The 1,443-nt window shown below is 55.6% G+C and overlaps 1 protein-coding gene across 1 annotated transcript; it reads right to left on the reverse strand.

The window, feature by feature from the left end:
• Positions 1–585: 585 nt before the first annotated feature.
• Positions 586–1,072, reverse strand: SDRG_15928 (hypothetical protein). The gene has a single exon (XM_008622114.1). The coding sequence runs from the start codon at positions 1,037–1,039 to the stop codon at positions 656–658; it is 384 nt and encodes a 127-aa protein (XP_008620336.1). The 5' UTR covers positions 1,040–1,072; the 3' UTR covers positions 586–655.
• Positions 1,073–1,443: the final 371 nt, after the last annotated feature.

Raw genomic sequence — 1,443 nt, forward strand, 5'->3', positions numbered from 1 at the left:
TGCTGCTGCGGCGCACAACAAGCGTGCAGCAAGCCCGCGGACGACCTCCAGTGCGAGTGCACAGCAACATTGCGTGACGGCACACCGGTGACGCCGCCAGAGTCGCTCTTTGAAATCGTTGTTGGGTCGTTGCTCAACATCTTCGAGATTGCGATGGGCACTGGTGTCTTCATGCTCTTCGTATTCGGTTGTTGCGTTGACTTGCCAAGTCGCGTTCAAGATTGCAAGCGCTTTTGGGCGTATGCGGTGTCTGCCGCGGGCCGTTGCGCTGCAGCGGTTCGTTTGCGGTTTGAACACCGCGCCACCAAGGCTCCGTCGCGACAGGACTCGACTGCCAATACGCTGCTCGTGGACGAGACAAATAGCGCTATCGAGTCGCCAGTGGAAAGTGGGCCAATGCGAAACAAGTATGCTCCCTAATAACAAGACCCACGCGTATGATACTCGCATCGTCGGCCGGATTTCCTTGGGTGTTGGCCGCTGCCACAATGTGCTCGAGGACGTAGCGTTGTTGTGCACGTCGTTGGTTGCTGCTAGTAGTTGTTGCCTTTGCCTGCGTACGCTTGGCCATCCGTACACCGATCGTTCGCGGTTGAATTGCAATTGTAGACATTGCGATTCCGTACTATGTGTGTGTTTTATACTTGCTTGTCTACTACGTCTGGGCGTGGCAGCAGCAGTAGTAGACGGCCCAGAAGAGTCCGCCGATAATGACCAAGTCGATAATCACCCCGAGGAGTATGGTGAATTGTGACACGTCGCTGCTGGGCGCCTTCTCGACCACGATCGATGTGCACTCGCATTGGAGGTCGATCGCTGGGCGTCCGCACACCTGGTTGGTGCCGCAGCAACACACTTCTTGGAACTCGTGCTTGATGTACGCGCCGCAGTACTGACCGGGCTGGCCGCGGTGCGCAGTGGAGCAGTTGCCGTCGCGGGCACAGAGCTCGCACATGTCGGTCGCCATAGGCACGTCAAGCGCCTTCGCGCTCACGCTCACGAGTAGCGTCGCTAGCAGCAACAGCAGACCTTGCTTCATTCTTTGGTATCTCTGGTTCTGCAAAGGACAGCGGTGTCGGACTGTCCTGCGGTTGATTGTTGCTGGACGTTCTGCGTGACGATCTTGCGGTTTTTATCCCGTCTTAAATAACGCTATGTATTGCAATGAACCAACCACATCAACTTGGTTAAAGTATAGGCCACGGCCACAAGCATTAAAAATACTCTTTGCTTTGTTAAAAAGCATTCGTTTGAAAAAGCGAGGCGCTCATGACCGCTTGGCTTTGCCATCGCCACAATTAAACTCGCCAAGATGAAGAAGACGTTCATCAGTCTCGTGCTGCTGCTGCTAAGCGTACACGCGCGCTTCGACCCAACGACTCTCACGCCGTGCGAAGCCTGCGCCTTGGACGGCAACTGCTCGACTGCGTACCACGACCTCCC

Source organism: Saprolegnia diclina, assembly GCF_000281045.1.
Source record: "Saprolegnia diclina VS20 unplaced genomic scaffold supercont1.106, whole genome shotgun sequence".
In the NCBI taxonomy this organism is placed as follows: domain Eukaryota; phylum Oomycota; class Saprolegniomycetes; order Saprolegniales; family Saprolegniaceae; genus Saprolegnia; species Saprolegnia diclina.